The 24,471-nt window shown below is 34.8% G+C and overlaps 1 protein-coding gene across 4 annotated transcripts in view; it reads left to right on the top strand.

Annotated features, from left to right (window-relative positions):
• PCLO (piccolo presynaptic cytomatrix protein) overlaps window positions 1-24,471 on the top strand; it is a 410,245-nt gene that overhangs the window by 300,963 nt on the left and 84,811 nt on the right. The window contains exon 11 of one of the 4 annotated variants that reach the window (XM_057504461.1): window positions 9,218-9,306. The exons of the other annotated variants lie outside the window; for them this stretch is intronic. Coding sequence (XP_057360444.1) covers window positions 9,218-9,273 — 56 coding nt within the window. The 3' untranslated portion in view covers window positions 9,274-9,306. The remainder of the gene's footprint in view (window positions 1-9,217; window positions 9,307-24,471) is intronic. 4 annotated transcript variants of the gene reach the window in all.

Genomic DNA, 24,471 nt, shown 5'->3' with positions numbered 1-24,471 from the left:
ACTCTCTGTGATTTTCTTAAATGTATTGCTATCTGCCAGAAAGTCCCTGGATATTTTGATAGACTGTTAGAATGAACACAAACTAGAGACAGTTTGTATTCATTAGAGTATTTTTCTAGAGCCAGCTTGCATCAACTCTTCCCAGTTGCTTAGGCAGTGATATCACACTGATGGTTTGAACTGGCCATGGTGGGAGTATTTACAATGTGGAAATAGACAAATATGATAAATCATGTTTTTTTTGTTTTTTTATTTCCTTGTTGGTTTTCAGAATGCCAGTTTGCTGGGACATTACCAAAGATATAACTAAAAGCATTTTAATACAAATATTCTAATAGCATTCATAGTACTTATTAGGTGAACTAGCCAGATAGTTAGATGAAGGTAAAGACTGTATAAATCAGGATATCACAATTATGAGCAAAACACTACACCTGTATGAATTTTCTATGGCCATAATCCTATTATGCCAGATGCTACTCTTTTGGTGTTGCAATCTTGTTAAGATACGGGAATTGAGACCATTTTTAAGTATGGGAGGGGAGAGACATGATCACTTTCATACAGCATACTCCAGAAGAAAATAAATATGTTACCTTTATTTTAAAATTAAAATTACAGCAATAACTATAACCAGTATAGTTTGGCAAAGACACTTGAATAATTTCAAGATAAAATTTCATACCTTTCTTTGTATTTACACCATGGAAACTGGCAAATGCTACTACTTAGGATGATCTGAAGAGCAATTTCAGTGATGCATACTGTGATGAAGTAATATTCTGTACTTGGCCATTTTTTTATTAAGGTATCATTGATACACACTCTTATGAAGGTTTCACAAGAAAAACAATGTGTTTATTGCATTCACCCTTATTATCAAGTCCCTGTCCCATACCCCATTGCAGTCACTGTCCATCAGTGTAGTAAGATGCCACAGAGTCCCTATTTGTCCTCTCTGAGCTACACTGTTTTCCCCATGACCCCACACACACCATGTGCACCAATCATGATGCCCCACAATCTGCTTCTCTCTCCCTCCCCACCTGCTCTCCACCACCCCTCCCCTTTGGTAACCACTAGTCCCTTCTTGGAGTCTGTGAGTCTGCTGCTATTTTGTTCCTTCAGTTTTGCTTCATTGTTATACTCCACAAATGAGGGAAATCATTTGGTATTTGTCTTTCTCTGCCTGATTTATTTCACTGAGCATAATACCCTCTAGCTCCATCCATGTTGTTGCAAATGGTAGAATTTGTTTCTTTCTTATGACTGAATAGTATTCCATTGTGTGTATATACCACATCCTCTTTATCCATTCTTCTACTGATGGGCACTTAGGTTGCTTCCATATCTCAGCTACTGTAAACAGTGCTGTGATAAACATAGGGGTGCATAGGTCTTTTTGAATCTGAGAAGCTGTTTTCTTTGGGTAAATTCCAAGGAGTGGAATTCCCAGGTCAAATGGTATTTCTATTCTTAGTTTTTTGAGGAACCTCCATATTGCTTTCCACAATGGTTGAACTAGTTTACATTCCCTCCAGCAGTGTAGGAGGGTTCCCCTTTCTCCACATCTTTGCCAGCATTGGTTGTACCTAGTCTTTTCTATGTTGGCCATCCTAACTTTTGTGAGGAGATACCTCATTGTGGTTTTAATTTGCATTTCCCTGATAATTAGCGATGTGGAGCATCTTTTCAAATGCCTGTTGGCCATCTGAATTTCTTCTTTGGAGAAGTGTCTGTTCATCTCCTCTGCCCATTTTTTAATAAGGTTATTTGCTTTTTAGGTGCTAAGGCATGTGAGTTCTTTATATATTTTGGATGTTAACCCCTTGTCAGATATGTCATTTGCAAATATATTCTCCCATACTGTAGGATGCCTTTTTGTTCTGTTGATGGTGTCCTTTGCCATACAGAAGCTTTTTAGTTTGATGTAGTCCCATGTGTTCATTTTTGCTTTTGTTTCCCTTGCTCAAGGAGATGCATTCAGGAAGAAGTTGCCCATGTTTATATTCAGGAGATTTTTGCCTATGTTGTCTTCTAAGAGTTCTTTGGTTTCATGACTTACATTCAGGTCTTTAACCCATTTTGAGTTTACTTTTGTGTATGCAGTTAGACAATAATCTAGTTTCATTCTCTTGCATGTAGCTGTCCAGTTTTGCCAACACCAGTTGTTGAAGAGGCTGTCATTTCCCCATTGTATATCCATGGCTCCTTTATCATATATTAATTGACCATATATGCTTGGATTTATATCTGGGCTCTCTAGTCTGTTCCATTGGTCTATGGGTCTGTTCTTATGCCAGTACCAAATTGTCTTGATTACTGTGGCTTTGTAGTAGAGCTTAAAGTCAGGGAGCTTAATCCCCTCTGCTTTATTCTTCTTTCCCAGGATTGCTTTGGCTATTCGGGTCTTTTGTGGTTCCATATGAATTTTAGAACTATTTGCTCCAGTTCATTGAAGAATACTGTAGGTATTTCGATAGGGATTGCATTGAATCTGTAGATTGCTTTAGGCAGGATGGCCACTTTGACAATATTAATTCTTCCTATCCATGAGCATGGGATGTGTTTCCATTATTAGTATCTTCTTTAATTTCTCTCATGAGTGTCTTATAGTTTTCAGAGTACAGGTCTTTCACTTCCTTCATTAGGTTTATTCCTAGGTATTTTATTCTTTTTGGTGCAATTGTGAATGGAATTGTTTTTCCTGATTTCTCTTTCTGCTAGATTATCATTAGTATATAAGAATGCAACAGATATCTGTGTATTAGCTTTGTATCCTGCAACTTTGCTAAATTCAGGTATTAGATCTAGTAGTTTTTGAGTGTATTCTTTAGGGTTTCTATGTACAATATCATGTCATCTGTGAACAGTGACAGTTGAACTTCTTCCTTGCCAATCTGAATGCCTTTTATTTCTTTGTGTTGTCTGATTGCCATGACAAGGACCTCCAGAACTATGTTGAATAAGAGTGGGGAGAGTGGGCATACTTGTCTTGTTACTGATCTTAAAGGAAAAGCTTTCAGCTTCTCGCTGTAAGGTTGGTTTTGGGAGTGGGTTTCTCATATATGGCCTTTATTATGTCGAGGTCCTTGCCCTCTATACCCATTTTGTTGAGTGTTTTTATCATGAATGGATGTTGAATTCTGTCAAATGTTTTTTCAGCATCTGTGGAGATGATCATGTGGTTTTTGTCCTTCTTTTTGTTGATGTGGTGGATGATGTTGATGGATTTTAGAATGTTGTACCATCCTTGCTTTTCTGTAATAAATCCTACTTGATCATGATGGATGACCTTTTTGATGTATTTTTGATATCAGTTTGGTAATATTTTGTTGAATATTTTTGCATCTATGTTCACCAGGAATATTGGTCTGTAATTTTCTTGTGGTATCTTTGCCTGGTTTCGGTATGAGAGTGATGCTGGCATGTGTGGCCATTTTTAATTTCATAAATTCAGATTTAAATAAAAAATGATATAATGAAAACTAATTGAAGAGAGAAAAGAAAAATGAAACTAAAATTACACTTGTAATTTTATAAGCTCAAAGACTGCCATGAACATCCTCATTTTATCTTGTTTATTAGTTCTCCCAAAGACTTGTCTAGCCTCTCTGTGAGCATTGGTTCTTTGGTAGGAATCCTATACTTGCATAATCCCTACCCAGAATTTCTGATTTCTGATTTCCGGTTTTGCTTTATTTACTCATACAACACAGGTCTTTAAACAGTTGGTGGTATTTCCATTATATTCATGATGCTGTTTTGACTGTCAATATTTAGATATTGTTTTTGTAGCATTCAATATTTTGAGAAGTTATTTTGACATATGGTTAGTCATTTACTTTCTCCCATCCCCAAGGTTGTACCTGTGTTCTATACCACCAGACTAAAATGGTAAAAATTCATTCCCTTAATGTGCAAAGATAACTTATTTAAGGACTCAGTCCAGATGAGTTATTTTACCAGTATATTTTCTGGAGAGAAAGGTGTATATGGTTTTGTCTGTAATTGTGTGTTTCATTCATACTTGATATCCTTAGAGTCCTCAGCCTCAACCTCTAATAGATTATCAAAAAATTTCAAAGAAGTAGACTGATTGAGACACAATTCTGATTTTTATGTCTGATGTGACACATCATTATAATAATACCAATTGTATGTCACTAGAGTTTTGTGGGGTTGATTTAATTTAAATTATATTTTTCATGACTGGTGATTTATTTTATTTTATTTATTTAAGGCAATAAAGGTTCTTCATTCTCCATAATTTCAAGTGAATTCCTAAGGAAAAATTGTACATACATGAATAGATAGATAAGCAGGTAGATCCATGATAGACAGTTAGATAAAATAAGTGTTTGTATTTATGTAATTGAATTCCTCCATCTGTATTAACAAATTCCAGGTAGATTTAGGAATTGATTTGTTCTCATCCAGGTATATCTTTTTGCATGTCTGGATACAAAAATTACATAGACTAAGCCTTTATGATTCAAAATTATCTTCCTCTTGGTTTAAAACATGAATGAAAATTGGTTGACTATAGAATTCTTAGACCATACTTTTTTCCACTCCTAATTATAATGCCACTGTTCAGAAACAGTTTGACTAGAACTACTGTTTTTTTTCTATTTTTGGTCATTTCTCTTGTAATAGGCTTTTCAAATTCATAAGTGTCTGACATGTTAACAATCTTAAAGCACTCAATGGCCCAGACTCTGACCATGTTGACTTGGGAGGACAAGACTATTTTCAAGTTTCTCTAGCTTTTCAGGCTCTGGATTCATGCATCTAAGACAGACTGACCAACCATGTAGGTTTTCTGATGCTCATAAGCCAAGTGCTATTCTGAAAATGCTTGCTTAGGTAACTAACATTAAATGGAGGGGGGAAGATCCTCAGTGTACTTTCAGAGTCACTGTGCTGGTTATTGATTTAAAAAGAGATTTTTATTCAACTTTTATTTGAAAAGTCATTCTGAATAAGGTTGTCTTATCTTTTAATTAATGTAGGAGAATATTGTATTTCAGAATGCTGAGAATTAGCAGTAATTATTATTGTAAAATAATTAGGCTGTACTCAAGAAATTAGTTTTAAATCACTCATAATATGAGTTTGTGCCTTCCCTAAAATAAAAACAGAGAGTGTTCCATTAATCAAAATTTCCTGAAACAATTTTTTAGTTTTATAGCAGTCTATAATAATTTATGTGAAAAAACTCAATCAGGTATTTAAAGGATCCTAGTCTTCCAAAATCTTAAAATTTATTTCCCAGAAACAATAGTAAAGAATGACAAAGAATATCTTCTACTACCTATTATTTAATTCTTCCCTTTAATGTGTAAGATCTGTCTTTGTTCTATTTTTTTAAATAAAGAAAGGTCTTGGAGTTTAAACTACAAATCTAATTAAGTTTCTAAAGTTCTTTTTGATTGAAGATTAAAAATTTTAACAATTTTAGATCAACAGTGTTGGGGCCTTGAAATATTCTTCAATATTTGGGTTTTAAATGGTGTAGAATATTTTTGCTCATTTTGGCTCTTAATAATGTTAATTCTCTTTGAAACTTATATAAGAATCTAAAAGTATACTCAAATATGTGCACTTTGAATGTATATTTAAAACTTACCACTTCCATTTGAAATCTTTATCTTTAGACAAAAGATGATAAGCCTTATTTATAATACAATTCCAATTCCAAATTTAATATGATCAACAGCTTGCCTCAAAAATTAGACGTTTCCTCGATAATAAATTTTCTTTTCTCTTTTTCACCTGGTAAAAACTACTCATTACAATTTTAGAAAGTATTGAATTCATGACGTGTTTTTAAAATTTGCTTTAAAAGTAGCCTCTTTATATATTCTTCCCAAAGTTTCAACCACCTACAAATCTGGAGAATCAGTAATGCAATTATCAGTATCTCACAACAAGCACAGACTTTGTTTTAGTTTTGTTTTTTATCTGCTGAAGACCTGGTCAGTTCTTTGTGCTCCGTCCTTTTGTGCATACACCTGTCATGTCCCTTAACACTGAGTTCTTTCTTTTCTTCTTACTCAGTGTCTAGCATAGTGCTTAATAAATAAGATTTCAAACAATGTATATAGAAGTGAGTGTTCAAGAATGCATTTGCAATTACAAAATTGGGTACATACTCAGATGTCATTCCTCACAAGGCTGTGTGAAGCAAATAAACGATACAGGTAGTCACACTCTACTGTTTGTAAATAACCATGTACTCTTAAGATAGCATCAGTTTTTGGGAATATAACTTTTAATTATTCTTTCAGAAAAGTACAAAACAGGAACTATTTCCTCTAGGCGCACATTCTTACAACTTCGAGATTAACTGCTCATTGATTTATATGAATTTACTCTTGTTTTTTTTCCCTTGATGTTTCTTTGTTGTGATCTCTGGAATTGGGGTGGGGCATTGAATAGTTCCTGGGATGGAAAAAACCCTCCAATTGGGAGAATGCAGCACCGTCTCTCTGTGCAGCAGCAGAGCAGAAGGGGATGCTTCTCAGGTAGTCCTCTTGCCCAGAACCTCCCAAATATTGTGTTTACTCTGTGGGTGAGAGAGGGAGAAGGGCTGAAGACAGTGTTTTTTAATTAGAAGTTGTTTTTTAAATTGAAGAATAATTAACATAATAGTATACTAGTTTCAACATTTATCTACATTATAAAATGCTCACCACAGTAAGTGTAGCTACCATCTGTCACCATAGAAAGATATAAACAGGTTATTGAACTGTATTTCCCAAGCTGAACCTTTCATCCCCATGACTTACTTATTTTATAATTGGAAGTCTGTACCTCTTTATCCAATACCCTACTCTCTGACAGCAGTTTGTTCTCTGTATTTATGAGTCTGAAATGCATAAATAAGTTAAAAATCTCAACTCAAAATAGCAAGTACTATGTAAAGTGCTGCCTAACACATCTGTTTCTGATTCATTTGCACTTAAATGGTGAGTGCATTTTGCTCTCAGTCTTGTAAATTTTTGCTGAAATAGCTCAGTCCTTGATTTTCTCCATTACACAGTAAGTGCAGAAAGTCAGGGTTTGATGTTTCCTAGTACATTAAAAGTGGGCACGCTTTTCCTTAGTCTGATCCTCCTCCCCACTTGGGAAAATCCCCTTAAGCGATTTGCACAGTTTATTCACACTTTTCATCTCCTCCTGTGCTGAGGTGCCCAGCTCAGCCTCCCACATTTTCCATTCCGCCCAAAGGGAGTTGGGCAAGAGAAACTTCTTCACATTCCTGATTTGATATATGCAATTTAACACTTAATTGGGTGTAATTTTCATTATAAATGCTTGAATGTACAAAAATATAGAGAGAATAGCATGGCAAACAGCCACATACCCACCATGTTATTTTAAGTCCTAACATTTTGCCGTATTTGTTTCATATTTTTAGGAGAAATAAGTCCATACAGGTCAACCTCCTGTAGTCACCTTTCTTCTCCCAAACCTCTGTTACCACCCCAGAATAAACTATCAGACTTGTTTTGAGGTTACTCTTTCACTTATTTTTCTTTACAGTTTTATGTATGTATTCATAAATTATATAAGGTCATTTTGCTTGTTTATGAAATGTTATATAAGTGATATCTTACTGTATATGTATTTTGCCAGTTTTTTGTAGTCACATGATGTTTATGAGATTTATCCAAAGTGGTATATGTAGTTCTAGCTCATTTATTTTAACTATGGGCAGAATTCTGTTATTATATGTCTCTACCACTATAGTTTAATTAAACAGTCTGGCTATTTATGTTTTTATATGAGCTTTTTTTTTTTTCACTATTTCAAACAATGCTACAATTAATGTTTTGATGTAGTCCCCTTTGCATATGAGTAGGAGCTTCTTGTGCAATAGATTTCTGGTTATAATGACTATCTTGTTAAATAATATAGGAGAATGTTGTGTGGTTTCTTCAACAATAATTTATTTTTCCAATTTGCTCTCAAAAGTGTTATACTGTTTTTACCTTCATCAGTACTAAATTAGTGTTCTTGTGCCTCTACATCCTTGATCCTTTTTCTCTACATTTTCTTTCAAATGTAATGTGGAATGGTATCCCATTGCTGTTTTCATTCATTTTCCCTTTAAGAATATTGAGTGTGATAATATTTTACTAATCTAGTTAGCCTTTGGGTTTTACTCACCTGTGTTGCCTGTTCTTTTGCTTCATCCTTAATTGGATTGTTTGTGTATTTTAAACTGAATTTTAGGGTATCTTTATATATTCTGGATATAATCCTTTGTCAAGTAAGAAGGCTATAAATACCTTCTCCCAGTATGTGGCTTGTGTTTCTAGTTTCTGTCTTTTTTTTTAAACAGAAGTTGAACTTCTAATATAGTCTAATTTATCATGCTGTTTCTATTAAGCTTTATAAATGTTCTGTGTTGTTTAGGAAATTCTCCTTGACCTGGAGTCTTAAAAATACTAGTCTATGTTTTCTTCTAAAAATTATAAACTTTTTACAGTGTTCTTAAAGGCACAGAATTAAATTGGTTTAATCTGTGGTTGGGTAGAAATTTTAGTTCCTCCCCACCACCGCCATTATGGATAATCTGTTGCTTGTGCACCATTTACTGAATAGTGTGTCATTCCCAGTGATCTACCTTCTTAACGAATCAGTGGGAACCTAGAATAGGAGAACAAAAAGTTAAAACCAATATATCCAATGTTTGCTTGTAGATTTAGCCAGACTTACATGGAAATTTAGTTTCTCCAAGGCCATTAGGCCTGTAAAGAAATGAGTTAGTTCATCTTTGTTCATCCATGTGCTATCCTGTGAGGAAATGTGTTTTTGGCATAAATTCTAATCTGTGGATATTCTTAAATTCTTAGTTTATAGTTATTTAATTGTAGGAGTTTTTGATCCAGCTAGCTAGATGAATTGATCCAGCTAGTGAGATGAGTTTTAAAGATGAATTGGCAGAGTTTCTGACAAGAAAATGCTGTTGGATTTATGGTTGAGAATCAGTGATTAGAGTGAAGATGAAGTTAGCTGGTTTTGGAGTGGTAGCTTTGATTTTAGAAGTTGGCCTCTGGAATTCCTTGTCATGAAGAAGTCTAGGGTAGAGGAGCTAATTCCATGAGCAGTATTAGAAGGCACAGTCCTGTGTAACTTGAGGGCAGAATGTTCCTAGGCAAGAAAATCTCTATTTCCGCTTATGCTCTTTTGGCATATGTTACAGATGGCATGGCAGTGATCAAGGTTGGACATCAAGAAACACACCACACAGATGAGTGAGCTTCCTTGTTCTTGTTCCAGGGGGATTACCAGGTACGGATTGGTCATTAGCATGAGATTTCTCAAAGTTCCCACAAGCTGGCGTGTCAGGTATACATGACAAAAGATCACATTTTATGTTGATACACATATTTTTTTTTTTATATATAGGAGACTGCCTTCTGGGAAGAAAAATATTAATCTTGGGTACCTGGACTTGTAGATTGTTGTTATGTATTGTTTTTAGGATACAGTGAAAACATACCTTGTCAGGATATGAATGACTAGCTGTATTGCCAGGACACAGAAAGGTGTTTCTCTTCTTCATCCATTTATTCTGAAATTAATCAGAGGGAAATTATGTTTGAGTCATAATTATATTTCCAATGGGGACAGCAAGAAAACTAAATAGTTGCCCTGTTTCACACATTTTTAGTATGTATAATAATACTCCATGCCCTAATCTGATTGCTTTTACTGACAAATGTGACATATCTTGAAATATTTATGTATGTTCAGGTGATATTGCTTCCTGATGAACATTTGTTTCTGTACTTAAGTTTCTGGAATTGTCCAATCAGTATGCCATAACAGGCTGCATTTTGTGCATATGTGTGGACTTGGAGTGGTTATTTTAGAAGTAATAATGCTGAACTCTGTCTTTAATATTAATACCAAATCTTCAGCCAGTGCTTTACAATCTCTGATATAGAGAGTATGTTTTTATAGACAAACAGATCAGGATTTTAATTCATCTCTTGTACTTATTGCCTGGAAATGTTGTTTAACTTTTAGTACCTTGGTGTTTTCAGTTGGGAGATTAGGATAATTGTCTGCAAAATTGTTACCAGATTTAGAAATAGTATCAGAAACATATAATACAATGTTTGGCATAGTGTTTCACATAAATGGTGAAAAGGTCATGCTTTCATTTTGGATGTCGTTGATGGTAAGAATGTTTGTTCAACTCATATCCACAGGTATGTCCCCATATCTGTATATGCTTAGATAATTGACTGTTGTCAGGTCTTAGCTCTGACCTGCAAAGACATAGAATATTCCTAAGAGAAAAAGCACCAAACTTGATTTCAGAAACTCTGAAGTAATGCCATCCTCATGACTTTAGGCAAATTACTTATGTTCTTTGAATCTCTGTTCATCTCATATGAACAGTTAATGGATTTCAAGACCTATCTCACAGGGCTAACAATGAATATGAAAGAAGCTGAAGTATTTTGCATGCTATGTTAACTGTAAGGCACTAGACTACCTGTAGAAGCTATTTAGTTAAGGACAGAGGAAATTATTATCTTAGATAACAATCTTACAAAGTCCAAGCTTCCTATAAGGGAACATTGAACCACTAGAGATATTTGCTATAATGGAATATAATTTTAGATATCAGGCCTGAATAAATGTTTTAAAAATGTAATACCTGAAATGATTAAGCCATTTCTCATATACACATATCACCTTCTAACTGTAAAACCATACTTCTGGTTAACCTTTTAAAAGGCTTCTAAATTTTTTTCTTATCAACAATATGTTAACCAGTAAACCTTATGTCTTACTAGAATCTGTGGACAATGAATATCTGTTCATGTAATTTTCATGGTCTATAAGTCACTGAAAATACATCTTGTTAGTGCTCAGAATCATGGTGTAGGGGTCAGATGTCTGGGTCCCAATGTCTGAACCATTCCTTCTCATCAACTCCTTTTGTGGGGAACTTTTGACAAATCACAGGAACTCATCTGGTCTTCAGCATTAAATGTAAGGGATCCTCTACAAGACCCTTCTATAATGCACACCATGAGATAACTTTACCTGTTGAAGAGATGTAGGGAGAGTTTGAACACTGAGAGAAAACATACAGTCAAAGGTTTGGAAAGAGGAAGTTAAACAGTAGTATGTGAGCCATGATAATCTGGGTATGTTATATAACATGGAAATTCAGCCTTAGAATTAGGAATGTGAGGCTCATTACATAAAGTGAAAGAAGAAATGAGGTCAGATTAGATAAATCAGGGCACAAATGAAACTTGTCTCAGGGCCCTCCCTCAACTGGCACAGCACCCTTACAAGGCTCCAGGAAGTTCTAAGAAATATGTGACATTTGTGGCATTTGCCAGCTTGTTTATATTTATAATTTGTTATGATTTTTTTGTCCTTTTAACAAATATTCACTTGTACCTAATTTTGTATTCATGATTTTATATTTTTTCTTAAGACTGCATAAACTTCAGGTCTTACAAAGCTTGAATTCACCCCTGCCTGAGATATTGTTTCTCACTGAATGGAGAAGAATGTTGGGTACTTAACAGCACAATTGTAAGAACCTGCTGGTGGAGTAGCGAGTTCAGAAAGGTTGTTGTGAAGGAGTAGAGGTGAGAATATTAAGAATACAGGCAATGATGAAGACTGCAAATGGATCAAAACATTCAGTAACTACTCTGTACAAGTGCATCCTAGAGTGATATAGAACAATATATGAGTCTACCTTGCTTTCTAGGTGCCTACAGCTAGAAAGGCAATGGATAGAAGATACTCACTGCAGAGAAAAGTTTGATCTGGGTATAAATGATTAAATGTATAAAATAAGTCGAAGAACTAGGAGAAAGATGCCTTTAAGGAAAGAAAACATGTTTCTTTAATGATTTGTTTTGGCAATGTATGTTTTCTTTTCATTTCAATAAGAGAAATGCAGAATACATATTGATTGATTCTGTATGCATTAGAACCAATACCACAACTAAGTGGACCATACAGATATGCCCCCTCCCACCCCAGAGAATTCCAGGTTGTTGCTAAGAGTGCACTGTCAGCTCCTTGTGGTCTTGCTCTTCCCGGCATTCTCAGATGAAGACAAAATAAAGGAATCTTATTATCTTCCACTACTCTTCATCTTTGTTTCCTTTATTCTCTAGTCTTTCCTAGTCCCTGTCAGTTATGATACTTAAATCTGCTGGTGCTACCATTGATCCAATTTTTCTTTAAATAATAAAAAATTTTTTTAGTACATGCTATATAGAGCTCTCTCTGTTATCCCTGTGGAGACATAAATGAAGAAATATAGACCATACATTCTAGTATGTGAGACAGAAACTAAACCATTGCATAAATACCATGTACTAAATGATAATAAATGCAAAGGAGAAAAATATAACAAGGAGGATGGATTTGGCCTGTAGGAGGGTGGGGTTGCCATTTTAGATGGGATGATCAGGAAAGGCCTCATCAAGGCAAAAATTGGGTAAAACCCCCAAGGAGAAGAGAAAGGGAGCCAGACTAATTATGTTATAGGCAGAGGAATAAAAATGGCAAAGGCCCAGAGCAAGAGCATGCCTGGAACAGCAAGACCGCAAGGAGGCAGGCGTGCGGCTGGAACTGTGTGACACATGGAAGAGAAGACAGCAGGACTTTGGGTCAGAGAAGTAACAGAGGTACAAAGCCCTTGTAAGGGCTTCAGCTTCTGCTAATGTGAGTTGAGAAGCCACTGAGCTAACACAAGCTGAATGATGTTTAAATAGGATCACTCTGACCACTGTAACAAAAGTACTCTGAAGGACTAAAGGGCAGAACACAGGAGAGCAACTAGGAAGCTATAGAGATGATCCAGGCATGAGATGTGGCTGCTCAGACCAAGGTGGCGACAGGAGACATGGTGATAAATGATACCATATCTGTATATATAAATATCAGTACAACATACATGTTAAACTTCAGCTCAGTGGAAATAGTTCTAATATGTTTATTCATTAGCTCCTGTAGATAGTATTTAAATTTAGTAAGCCAAGAGTCACTCCACCATTTTTTTAAAAAAACTTAAATCCCAGTGAGGTGGTCCTAGGAGGTGGGATAGGAAGGTCCTGACTTGCCTTCTCCTACAGACATACCAGATCTACAGCTACATATGGATCATTTCCCTCTGAAGAGGATCTCAGGATTACATAAACTCCTTTCTGTAACAAACAATGAAAGGACCATGTTGAGACCTGTTAGAGACCAGTTACAAAACCCCATCTCTGGTGCAGACACACAATAGGGAAGGATGCCACCAGGCAAGCACTTCTCCAGGGGGAGCGAGGGGCTTGTGTCCCATAGGGGCACCCCAACCCCTGGGATTTGCACCACAGCAATGAGCCTCCAAAATGCCTGGCCTGGAAAACACCAGTGGAGCTGATGTCCAGAGCTCCCAAAGAGCTGAAGGAAACTGAGAATCCCCTCTTGGAGGGGTCATGTGTGGTCTCACTTGCACTGATACCAGGTAAACAAATAGTAGTTTTTCTACTGAACAAGTGCCCAGATTGTATGTGAGGAAGATGTGCTTGCTTATGTCTGCTGGCATTGGCTGGAGGGGTAGGAGACAGTTGAGAAGCTCCCTGGAGACAGAGGCACTGGCAGACCTGGGTGCATTCCGCACACGGCCTGCTGGCACAGGCAGGTGAGCCGCGGTGAAGCACGCTCCCACTGGCGTGCTGGGGTGGGCTCGAGTCCAGCGGTGGCTGCATGTGCCACGGCCAGGGAGTGTGAACGGTTGCAGTGCTGCCCCACAACCTGACTATGGAGGGCAGTGCCAGTGGCTTGGGAACCTGCTGTCCCCTAGCTAGTCCTCAAATAGGCGGTGGTAACAGTTCCATGCTCTGTCTGGGGCTGGTGAAGACAAGTGTTTGTGTTATTCTCCTGCTCCTAGCCTAAAGCCGGCACAGAGGCAAAGAGAAAGCACTTTACTACTACTGCATTGCAGAAGCCCGTGGGTATGCTCAGTCAAGACACTTCCCACCTGGTGCACACAAACTACTCAGGGGACACCCCTGTATCACCTGGCTCTAGTGGCCAAGAGCGCTGGTGTCCCAGAACTCCATGGAATGGTAACAGTCAGAAAGACAGTCCTTGTCTGGCCATCAGCCCCAGGCCATAGCACAAACAGCAGACTGAAACACAACCCATATTCCCGCTGCAAAAAGCCTGTTTACTTAGCCTGGAGCTTCAGTCTAGGGACAGGCTTCAGGTTTCCCATACACCTCCAGGCTAAGGAGGTGCTCCAAGGGAACATAAGCAGGGATATACCGTCCTTGCACACTCTCTTGGCCTTTGTACAGCTTGACAAGACTTACCAGAAAGAAGCTTATAAACTCATCTGGAACCCTGATTTTTGCAGCTGTTGCCCAGGGGACACTTCCAGATCTTGTGTGCAGGACAGCAAGGATTACAGTTGGAGCCAAGTAGCACTGTATTATTTGCATGCTTTAAAGGCTGTTGCCTCAGGGTCTAGCTCCAGTCAGCCTGAAACTAGGTGCTAAATGAGATTCCTCCCATGCATCACTGACACACCTTCAAGAGTGGGGATATACCAAGAAAAAAGTCAGGCAGGTTAGACACTCACAAAGGTTTGAGAAACAACCAATAGGTAGGGCAAGATTGAATGAGAAGAATCATCACCTACACAAGGCCATTCCTTCAAGATTGAGAGAAGTGGCTGTTTCACCTAATACACAGCAACAAAAACAGAGAGTTAACACAAAGAGAAAACAAAATATGTTCCAAATGAAAGAACATGACAAAATCTCAGAGAAAGACCTTAATGAGGTGGCTATAAATAATTGACCTGATCAAGAGCTCAAAGCAATGGTCATAAAATGCTCACCAACTAGGGAGAAGAAAGGATGAACACAGCAAGAACTTCAACCCAGAGATAGAAAACATAAGAATGTACCAAACAGAAGTCATAGAGATGAAGACTTCAGTAATTGAATTGAAAAATACACTAGAGGGGTTCAATAGCAGACTGGAAGAAAGAAAAGAACAGATCAACAAGCTGGAAGACAAAGCCTGGGAACTCACCCAGACAGAGCAGAGAACAAGATAAGGATCTCTACTCTCACCACTTTTATTCAATATAGTACTGGAGCCACAGCAATCAGACAATGAAAAGAAATCAAAAGTATCCAAATTGGAAAGGAAGAATTAAAATTGTCACTCATTGCAGATGACATAATACTACTTATAGAAAACCCTAAAGACTCCACCAAAAAAACTGTTAGAAGTAATAAATGAATTCAGTAAAGTTTCAGGACACAAAATCAATATGCAGATATCTGTGGTGTTTCTATATACTAATAACGAACTATTAGAATGAGAAATCAAGAAAATCCCATTTACAATTACATCGAAAAGAATAAACTATCTAGTAATAAATTTAACCAAGGAAGTGAAAACCTGAAGAGTAAGTCAGAAATCTGTAATACATTAATGAAAGAAACTGAAGAAGACACAAAGAAATGGAAAGATATCCCATGCTTGTGTTTGGAAGAATTAATAGTGTCAAAATTACATGCTCCCTATACAGAGAACAGGCAGCAGTTATGAGAGGGGAGAGGATTTGGGGGTGGGGGCTTATGGTGAGCTAGGTGTAATGAGCAGCACAAGGAATATATCAACAATACTATATTAACTTTGTAAGGTGACAGATGTTAACTAGACTTGGAAGGGTGACCATTTCACAATTACTACACAAACATCGAATCAATATGTGGAACATCTGAAATTAATGTAATAGTTCCCATCAGTTACACCTCAATAAAAAAAATTAAATCCCTACATAACACACATTTACAGAGTATTTAATAGCCAAGTCTTAAATTTTGTTTCAGTTTATACAATAACCATATATTTTTTAAATAGAACTCATGCAACTTAGATTTGTGTGGTTCTACAGTGACAGTTCAAATACTTTTTATTCCTATCATTTGCAATTTGCATCTCATTAAATCAGAAATGGTCAAAAGCCACAGTTTTGAAAGTTTATGATGGGAAATCACTCTGTAATACATCTTTACATGTGGAAATTATGTCTCTGTTAGTATCACCTTAAGTATTTTGAAGGAACAAAAATGAAACAAAATTTCTCAATATTTTATAGCACTTAGTCCACATTAATGAACTGTGAAAAAAATGAATTTAAATATTATATTGATTCAAACAACTGATTCCAACAATACCATTTTTCATCATAACAGTATTTTCTGAAAATTGCATTAAATATGAAAATGTATAAACAATTGCTTTTTTGAATTTCTCTCTTTTTAGCCAGTCTCCCAGCTTGTAGTTTCTCTCTGTGTTCATCATTCATTCAGCAAATATATGTACCATGAATATAGAAATTCACAGGACAGTAGTGGATACAATTACACAAATAAATAATTCAAAATAATTCTACAATGTGTTGAGTGTCACAAGAGAAGTGTGTACAAGATACAGAAAGAACATGAAAGAGACTGACACTAATCTGCTAAAAGTGGGAAACTACAGAGGGGAAGAAAGGCGTATGCTCTCTCCAAACTATGGAATGTTATTAACATGATAATTTGATATGTAAAACCTTTACTCTTGTGTCATATTATCAAATAAATTAAGCCTGAATTCAGTGTGACCTCCCAGGCTTTCGTAACGTATGCCAACCCACTAGAACTCATCTTCACCCATCCACACTCCCATTTCTCAGCAACCCATTCACCAGCCCCACCCACTGCAGTTGTGTAAAACCTGGAGCTGTAATTGCTTACCTTCTGTGAGCATTGATTCATTATTTTCCTACTCCTTAGTAGGAGAAATCATGTCAGAAATCATAGCCAATTGATACTAGTGACCCAGAATCTAATCTTCTCTTTGACACACATGTACTGAGTATTTGTGCATTTGATGTGGTTAGTTTTATCATAATTAAATACATTTATTTGTATTGACTATTCTCTTAAATCTAAGATATTAGCTTTAAAAATAGCCAAAAGTTCATAATTAGATATTCTGCATGTCTTAAACAGAAATAATCCCTTAGGATGCAAATATTCCTGAATTTAGGTGAAGAATCAGGAGACCTGTTTTTTTAGTAACCAGTAACCATATTTAGAAACTGCTAAATATAATTTCTACAACTGAGGTTTCACATCTGTAAAAATAAGTATATTTACAATTACTATATTTTACCAGATTGCTGTAAAGGTAGAATGAGAAAAAGTGGGCAAAATAACTTTGTAAAAAAAAAGGTCCCTGTTGGTACTATTAACACAAGCTAAATTGGCCTGATTTTATTCCTTTTAATCAAAAAGATTTATTATAATCACATGGTATATATAAGAAAGTCCTTTGTAATTTATCTAGAATATATTCCAATTATTTTTTATGGCTGTTACCAAGTTTGCTTATGTGTTAAAGGAAGTAATTTCTCTATGTGAATTTAGAGATCTAGACAGAAAATAGTTGAGTTTTTTTCTACATCAGTTGGAAGATATGTTAAACTGTTGTCTTCTTAGACAATTCTGGTTTTTACCAGAAAAATAAACTATGTTATATATAATTACATTCTATTTATTAAAAGTGAGATCTTTTTGAATGGAATTATACCATCAAATAACATTTGTTGAGTATCTATCAAGCCAAAGTGAATTATCTGCTAATTTTTCTTTGTGATGTAAAAAAATAGGATATTAGCACTTCTTATGACTAACAGCACATAATTCATTTTATTTAAGGATTCTCTCAGGATGATAAAATGGTTATTGATTTTTTTATTGTTAGAAATGACTTCTCTATTTTATTTATATTCTTTGACTCTTAAAATGATGAAAGAATTTATGCATTAAAAGTTCACCCTTTTAATTTTGATTATACCATTCATACTAATTATATTGTGGCTTGGGCTCCAAAATAAGCAATATAGAACATAATTACTTTCTAATGCACAGCAATTGGCCACGTTGTAGTATTTCTAGTGATGAGTACTTAGGTTATTTAAAAAATTCCCTCCTTTATCAAAAGAAAAAATTTATTTTCTTATACTTATAGGATGAATAGAGCTGCATTTTTGGTTTGGTCTTAATTTTTGCTTTGGATATTTCTTTTTATAACTTTCCTTTTCAGAAATACAGTTTCCTTCTTTGTCTGATGTTTACAATGGACTTAAAGTTACAACTCAGTATCAAAGCAAAGTTCTGCACATTTTATCTGTCAGATAATGTCATAAAATTGTATTGTCCTTGCATAGGTGCTCAGTGAAGATGCTGCTGCAACTTTACTAGGAAACACTTTTCCTAATATAAAGGGATGATATTTGGGGCTTTAATCTATTCTTTGAGTAGTGGGACACATTTAAATAATATTTATAAAGGAAGGGTACAGAGCACATGACTATCAGAAAAGGTTAAGAACATAATTAAAGTTAAAATCCTGAATTGTTCACTAAGGATACTTCAGGCAGAGCAGACAACATTAAGGCAACCTTCCTCACTCACTGTTGCATCCTTTGCCCTAGCCTCCTACGTCTGTTCAATTAACTGTGTTTCTCTACATAATTGTGAATGCATTTTTGTATTAGTCTGTTGTTACTCTTAGCTGGTTACAGTTTTCTTCAGATCTGATGGTATTAATCTGTCAATACTGTTGAAGTAGAAAGTCAATTCAAAATATGAATTATGGGTATTTTAACAAAATAAATTGGGAAACTAAGAGAAGTTTATGTTTTCTTATAAACTGCAGTGTACTTCAGATGAGATGATGACATCACATACCTATCATGGCTATTGCCACATCTTATACTATTTTCTTGGAATCATTAAAATTTTATTTACCTACCCATACCTCTCCTTCTGCCTTATTCAGCCACATTCTGTTTAAGTCTTTTTGTCTAACATCTCCTTCTAAACATAATTGGTAGCCATAGAGTGACTTTGGCATCTATACCAATCCTTCCAGAAAATATTGGACTGCAATACTAGATTATTTTTGTGGTCTTGGTGGTTAGAAACAGAACCCTATCATAATAATATTCAAGTTGGACCACAAACCATGGCCAAATATATTTCCCAATTTTCCTTAAGTATGTTTTAAAAATATGTTTAAAGTATGAATTTGTAACAGCCACACTAGAGTATTTGTCTGTAACTGAATTATTTCACTTAGCATAATAGTCAGCCTCAAGGTTCATTCATGTTGTCTCATATTATAGGATTTTTCTCCTTTTTAAAGACTGAATAATATTCCACTGTATGTATAAGCCACATTTTCTTTATCCAGTCATCTGTCAATGGATATTCAGCTTGTTTCCACATTTTAGCTATTGTATATTGCACTGCTGTGAACATGTGAGTGCTTCTATCTCCTTGAGGTCCTGATTTCTGTACTTTGGATAAATACCCAGAAATGGGATTGCTAGATCATGTGGTAATTCTATTGTACAATTTTACATTCCATCTGAAAAAGTGTTCCCATTTCTTCACCTCTTCACTGATACATATTGTCATTTGTCTTTTTTTTAATAGCAATCCTAAACAGGTATGAGATTATATATCATATATATTGTGGTTTTGATTTGCATTTCCCTCATGATTAGTGACACTGAGCAACCCTTCCTACATGATTTTCCCTTGCAGCATGGCTCAGCATAATTTTTGATCAATATACCTGTGAATGTGATGTTGGCTTCTTTTCAGGAAGTGAAGAAAAGAGATGAGAAAGCCAATCAGCATTTTTTCCTTCCTAATTGTCATTGTTTACCCACCATGAAATGATATATGCCACAACAGCTTTCTGTTTGTTCAATAATGTCTTCAATTTTTGCATGCATATATAAATTTATTTATATATGAAGTATATAACATATACTTCAAATAATATTGGCAGTTAGCATGTAGATAATTAATAGTTTCTAAATCTTTCTTTATTGTGTTCTTTGTGCAAAGTTTCACTTATTTGAGCATTGTTTATATTCAGGTAGGCTATATGTAGGTTTAGTTGGCCTAGTTTTTCCTATTTACTGATATTAGCACTGTTCTGAATGACAGATGGAGTTCATGTTTCTGCGCTACCATTAATTAACTTTGTGATGTTAGAAAAGTCATGTCACAGCATGTTTCACTTTTCTAATATAGCCTATAAAAGACTAAAACTAGAGCATCTACAAGGATATTGCTTGCTCTGTGTCTATAAAATAGTTGTGATGTGCTTTTCTGATACTGTTGATTCACATAACGATCCTTCAGTGTAATCCTCCTTGTTATTACTAACCATTAATACTACAAAATATGTGATAATCTATTTTCTTTATAATTTTTTTTATTTTTGGAGCTAAATCTATTTTAGATCTGTGAGTGTAGAAGTTATTGTTTCTAAATACTTTTAGTTACTCAGATCTGGAAAAGTATGGATAAGTTCAGACAGTTCAAGTGTAGTTGTAGGTATTTTTTAGATATTTTTTCCTATTCAAAATGTTTTGAGAATTTTTCAGTATGTAAATTAATTTCATTTGAGAATTTATATATGCAAGCCATACTTTGCTGATTTTAATTTCTTGTTCTTCATAAAAAGTGTGAGTGAAAGAAGAACCATGGAAAGTGAATTAATCAAGATCAAATTAATGATAGGTTCAAATTCAGAATTTAACTTCTCTAATTCTGAGCTCTTTAAAAATATATCCAAGCTGTATAACATTTCTCTAAAGAACTCTTGCCAATAATGTTATTATAACATATACTTTTGCTTAACAGTCTATTTCATTTATATTAGACTTACGTTTACTCAAAGATACCAATGATTTAAATTCCAATAGAGTTAAATTTTGTTATTTTAGATTGGAAGCAACTTTGACTTTAAATGACATTAGCTCTAGATACTTTGTTTGCCATGCAAATTTCAAACCAAATTTAGATTCAAACTGCAGACTGGATGTTGAGTTAACCAATCTAAGAACAAATGTAGCAATGCCTAGAGAAGATAAATGAGGTGAGGTGATGCCATAGGAGCCCTGGGGAGCCAAGGCCCTTGAGGGCAGTGAGAGGAAATGATGTGGGGGTGCAAAAAAGAAAAAACAGATGACATGATTCCTGTGCTTGAAAGTTTTGGTATATATGGACAGAAAATTTGTAAATAAGGAAAATAATTTAAATCAATATAGAAATTTCAGGATTCTAAAGTATTTGTTAAATTCTTCCTATAAACCTGCATTTTCATAAATTGTAAACAAGCAGCTGGTTTCTTTTTCATTCTGTGCTAGTCGGTATTCTCCACATCATTGCAGAGTGGAAACAAACTAAAACAGTGATGTAGAAATATAATCTCTCCTGAGGGAGCCAAGGATGGTGGATTAACCAATCTGCTGAAGGTCAGGACAGCTAGTAAATAACCAAACTAAATGTGAGTGCAATTTGATTATGGAGAAGAGGAAGTGTCAACAGTCAACTACCGGCAACACATTGGTTCTTAAAACATATTTCTGGTAGATAAAATATTTGTCTTTCTGAATATAGTACATATGTTCCATATTGAAAGATGGGTAGATTTTAATTTTTTTAATGCTGAATAGCAGACACACACACAGTTCACTCTCTATTGTATTTGAAAATATTATTAAATTATTAGATTAAAAAACAAATTATATTTTATTACAGTCTTTTTTAGTGATGCAGACTAGACTTTGTGATGAAGACTAAAATGAAATTCCAGTTATTTCCCTTCCAGTGTATCCCTAGATGTATTGTCCTAGTTAATGGAAATTGTTCTTATGCATTATTCAAGTTGTGAGGTCATTTTAAACTTATAACTTACTCTAAAAGATCAGGGGAACTTAGGGTTCCCAACAAGTGTCCAAGGATACCTATAGAGAGGACCTGGAGAATGAGGAGGAGGAAGCACATAGAGAGAGCCCGCTTCAATGAAAGTAGCTCCGTTATTATTATATGTTGTGTACTGAGGCTGAATTTTACGTTTTGTTTGAACTGTGAGTTCTAAGAGTAAAAATAAGAACAATAATAATGATAATGACAATATTATTATGAGATTAGCTGTTCAAGATACTTTCCAACCTTAAGATATTATACATGTAGATAGATGAGTTTCCTCAGGGAAGTATATCTGGGTTTTGAGTGTCTTATCGAGGGCATCTCCTTTGTTCTATAAACAAGTAGGACATTATTCAAATATTACTTTTTCCCCTCACTGAAGATTCCCTCCTCCATTCTTTTTTTTCATTTTCTATTTTCTTCAAACCCTCTTTCTTTCCTTCCTTCTTTTCATGTCAATGTATAAATAGGTTAAAACTGTAAAATATAGAAAGAAAAATTTTGAAAAATTATGAAATCTATCTATGTATGTGTTTATCTTATATTAGCACTGCCTAACTTAAAAATGAATGAGTAAAATTAGCATAACTGATGTGGGCAATGTACTGGATCCTGAAATGCACATGTTCACTATTTAAAAGGCCGGGGTGGATGCCCAGTTCAGCTGAGGTTTTGCTGATGATGATAGTTTACAAACTCTTGAGAGCAAATGTCCACATTCATATCCATAGTTATAGTCATAGTTAATATCGTGGAGATGATGTATAAAACAATAAATTATGAATAACCCATTTTATACATAGATTTTTTAAAACTTAGTTTGGGGTTTTTTATTTCATTTTGTTTTATCCCAGCTGTATCAGATCCTCATTTCATACACACCAGCCTCATCAGTTCATGTGAGAGCCCCTCCAGGGTGTGTATATTGTTTTTGTTTATTCATTTATTAACTCATTCATTTTCTTTTATCTAATTTTTCTTTTCCTGTTCCCTTTTTCCCACCATGAGCAATTATTATATGTGATGTTATTTATTTGTAAAATATATAATGTTGATTTCTATGAATATCAGTTTAATGTACATGAATGTCATTGCCCTATAGATTAGATCCTGTTTCTCACTTGCTTTTACTTGGCAAATGATTTTAAGATGTTTGCACCTATTGGTATGAACACTTGGCATGGTCTGTTTCCTGTAACCTTGGCTAAATGTGCATTTTTCCTGGTAATACCCCCTGACAAATAGATACCCAAGGAGAAGATTTCTGAGTCACAGGGTATATGTGTGCTTAATTTATTAATGTTTTGCCACACTGTCCTCCACAGTGGTGTGTACTTATGTGCATTCCCATTAAAATAATTACATGCTTATAAATTACAAACAAACAGTTGCTTTTTTTCTTGTGTTTTATTTTTAGTCATAGTGGTTTTACATCATAGAGTAGGGATAAAGCTGAACAACCATCTAACAAGTATCTCTCTTGAAATCAAGGTCCCTTAATACCATATCCTGGTCAGCACATGCTATTTCCTGGCTTTCAAACTTTTTGCAGTATGATGAAAGTTAAGTCATATGTCATTATTGCTTTAATTTGCACTTGCTAATCACTAATGAGTTTGGGCTTTTCTTCCTACAATACTTTTGAATTTCCTCCTCTGCAGTCATGTTCATTTTACAAATTGCCAAGATTTCTGTTTTTTTCTAGAAACACATCATTTTTAATTATTTTTTATAATAGCATAAAGTAATAGACACAATTAATTCAATTTGATGAAGAAATACCATACATGAAATTGTGTATTATAAAAATATGAATAGGTTTTGGCAGTTTGAGGAACACACAGAAATAAGTAATCCCAGAAATTATAAAAAGACATACTTAGAATATTTTATGTTGATTTTCTTAAATTCAAAAATTACCTGACTGTTGCCTCTTTTGTTTTTTCACAACTTATTAAGTATAAGATTTTGAGCAGCAAATCGTGTCATCACTGTGCACATTCTCTATAACTTCCTATTATTTTAGTTTTCCTATTAGAAGCTATTAGAATAGGTACTTTCTAGGGATATAATTTAAATACCATCTGTATATGTATACTCTCCCAGTCAACTAATAATAGACAAATTAACAGAATTCTATAATTAACATATATTTTAAAAATAATGTATTTGAAATCACATCACAGTTCTCACAACTACTAAAACTATCATGTGAATTAGTAAGGAGAGAGTTGTATATTCAGTTCATTATTTTAGCATGGTTTTTGTAAGATTTGTAAGGAGTTGGAGAGACAATGGAAGGGGAAGGTGTTATTAAATGACTATGAGCAAGTGATCACATTCCCTACAGTATCTGATACTCACCACTGCAGTCAAGAATAAAAGGATAAAAGTAGTAGCAAAATCTTTTTAACTGCAGTTCTTCCCCAACTTTGGTGGGAAACGGAGTGAGGGGCAAAAAAGTTTAGCTGGTGTATCATGGGACAGTAGATCCTGTAGTTCATGCTATCAGGTGTATATATTGTCAAGACCCTAGTTATCTGTACATTTTTTCAGCAATTTTATTAATAGTTGTAAATAGTTTTTTGTGACTAGAAGCATTTTTCAT

The sequence above is a fragment of the Manis pentadactyla genome, chromosome 7 (genome assembly GCF_030020395.1).
Source record: "Manis pentadactyla isolate mManPen7 chromosome 7, mManPen7.hap1, whole genome shotgun sequence".
NCBI classification, from domain to species: Eukaryota; Metazoa; Chordata; class Mammalia; order Pholidota; family Manidae; genus Manis; species Manis pentadactyla.
The sequence above is the reverse complement of the archived record's forward strand: the minus strand, read 5'-3'. Positions and strand labels throughout refer to the sequence as shown.